Source organism: Rhea americana, unplaced genomic scaffold (genome assembly GCF_003343005.1).
Source record: "Rhea americana isolate MKP2758 unplaced genomic scaffold, rheAme1 scaffold_855, whole genome shotgun sequence".
Taxonomy (NCBI): domain Eukaryota; kingdom Metazoa; phylum Chordata; class Aves; order Rheiformes; family Rheidae; genus Rhea; species Rhea americana.
This window is the reverse complement of record NW_028187040.1, coordinates 6,639-8,489: the sequence shown is the minus strand read 5'-3', so window position 1 is coordinate 8,489 and position 1,851 is coordinate 6,639. Positions and strand designations below refer to the sequence as shown.

The 1,851-nt window shown below is 67.4% G+C and overlaps 2 protein-coding genes across 2 annotated transcripts in view; both read right to left on the bottom strand.

The window, feature by feature from the left end:
• Positions 1–1,837, bottom strand: part of LOC146585043 (rho guanine nucleotide exchange factor 10-like protein) — an 8,503-nt gene extending 6,666 nt beyond the window's left edge. Inside the window, exons 1-4 of the mRNA XM_085323644.1 lie at positions 980–1,837; positions 648–709; positions 448–531; positions 51–320 (exon numbers count right to left, since the gene is read on the bottom strand). Of these exons, the coding sequence (XP_085179770.1) occupies positions 51–320; positions 448–531; positions 648–709; positions 980–1,179 (616 nt within the window). The 5' untranslated portion in view covers positions 1,180–1,837. The remainder of the gene's footprint in view (positions 1–50; positions 321–447; positions 532–647; positions 710–979) is intronic.
• The window catches only part of LOC146585042 (uncharacterized), a gene marked incomplete at its 5' end in the record, with an annotated part of 3,286 nt that continues 2,781 nt past the window's right edge, over positions 1,347–1,851 (bottom strand). The window contains one exon of the mRNA XM_085323643.1: positions 1,347–1,437. Coding sequence (XP_085179769.1) covers positions 1,347–1,437 — 91 coding nt within the window. The remainder of the gene's footprint in view (positions 1,438–1,851) is intronic.

Below are 1,851 nucleotides of genomic sequence, written 5' to 3'. Positions count from 1 at the left end.
AAAAAAAAAAAAAAGAAAAAGAAAATCGGCGCTGGGGGATAGAGGGGCACCGGGATCGGCGCGATGCCGGTGGGAATGGGACGGAACAACCGCCCCCACGGCGCGCGCGCGCGAGCCGGCTYGGGAAAGCCGATCCGCCGCCGTTACCTTCGGCTGGAAAGACGCCCGCTGCTTGGCCGGCTCGGCCTCGGCTTTGGCCTCCTCTCCCGAATCCTCGCTGTAGCTCTCGAACTCGCTGGAGCTCCAGCCCAAATCCTCCGCTTCCCGCGGCCCCTCGTCCCGCTGCCGCACGTCCTCGTATATCAGGCCGCGCTCCGGCCCTGCCGCGATGCCGACAGCGCGTCGCCGGCGGGAAATTTCCTTCCCCCCCCCTCCCCTGCCTCCAAGGAAGGCGGCTTTTCCCGCGGGAAAYGGGTTTATCGGGCCCTTTCCCGGTCGGCTTCCTACCGTCCTGCTCCGCCTCGACGCTTTCGCACGGGACGTCGTCGTAGATCACGTCGTCCTCCGCGGCCGGCGGCTCGAAGCGCTCGTCTGCCGACGGGGGGTGGGTGGGATGGGGTGGGATTCAGCCGGGAAACCCGGATCCTTCCCCCGCCGCTTCCCTCCGCCGCCCCGGCAGGGGGGTTTTGCCTCCCGCGTCCCTTTACCTCCGTGGCAGCTCTCCCGCTCCGAGCCGAAGGCTTCGCCGTCGCTCGCCCCCGGGAAAATCCTACGGGAAGGAGGGAGGCACCATCAGCCGGCGCCGAGCATCCCACAGCCGGATTTTTTTTCTTCCCCCCCCCCATCCCGCGCCTGCCAAGGCTTCACGGCTGCCCGTGGCCGAATGCATCCGGGATTCGGGATTCGAAGCGTTCCCCGCCAGCGCTTTCTGCAGACGGGCTCGGAGCAGCGTCTTGCACCGACGGACGGGATGTTTCCTGCTGGAAAAGCCGGGAAAAGCTTCCCCCCGCCTGCCGGCAGCGCCCCGCTTCCCACTTACTCGGCTTGGGGCTGCGGCGCGGCGCCCGGCGGGCCGCCCCGATCCGCGTCTTCCTCTTCCTCCTCCTCTTCCTCCTCCTCTTCCTCGGCGTCCTCCAAGGCGAAGGCCGCGCCGGGATCCTCCTCCGTCTCGGCAGCGGGGGGCCGCGGGGGGCTCACAGCGCCTACCGCGGTGCCCGGCGGCAGGCGGGACGAGGCCATGGCTCCGGCGATGCGGCCGCGCCGGCGGCGGCCCTCCCCGCCGCTCTCCTTGGGGGGCACGGGGAGAAACGGGCTCGGCAAGGGGGAATTTGCACCCCTGCGGCCGCCCCTCGGGAGAGGAAGCCGGGGGGGGGGGGAAGGCACGCCCCGTTTGCCCCATCACTTCATCAATTCGCCCCACGCACGGCCAATTCGCCCCGGTGCAAGGCGAATTCACAAGGTTGCACGGCCAATTCCTCCGTGCACGGCCAATTCGCCCTGTTGCACGGCAAATTCACTACGTTGCACGGCCAGTTCCCCCGTGCACAGCCAATTCGCCCCATTGCACAGTGAATTCACAAGGTTGCACAGCCAGTTCCTCTGTGCATGGCCAGTTTGCCCTGTTGCACGGCAAATTCACTACGTTGCACGGCCAGTTCCCCCATGCACGGCCAATTCGCCCCCGCTGCACGGGCAGTTCCCCTGTTGCACTGTCAGTTCACCCCGTGCACGACCAATCCGTCCCGTGCACGGCCAGTTTGCCCCTTGCACGGCCAATTCACCCCGTGCACGACCAATCCGTCCCGTGCATGGCCAATTTGCCCCTTGCACAGCCAATTCACCCCGTTGCACAGCCAGTCCGCCCCGTGCATGGCCAATTTGCCCCTTGTGCGGCCAATTCACCCCGTTGCA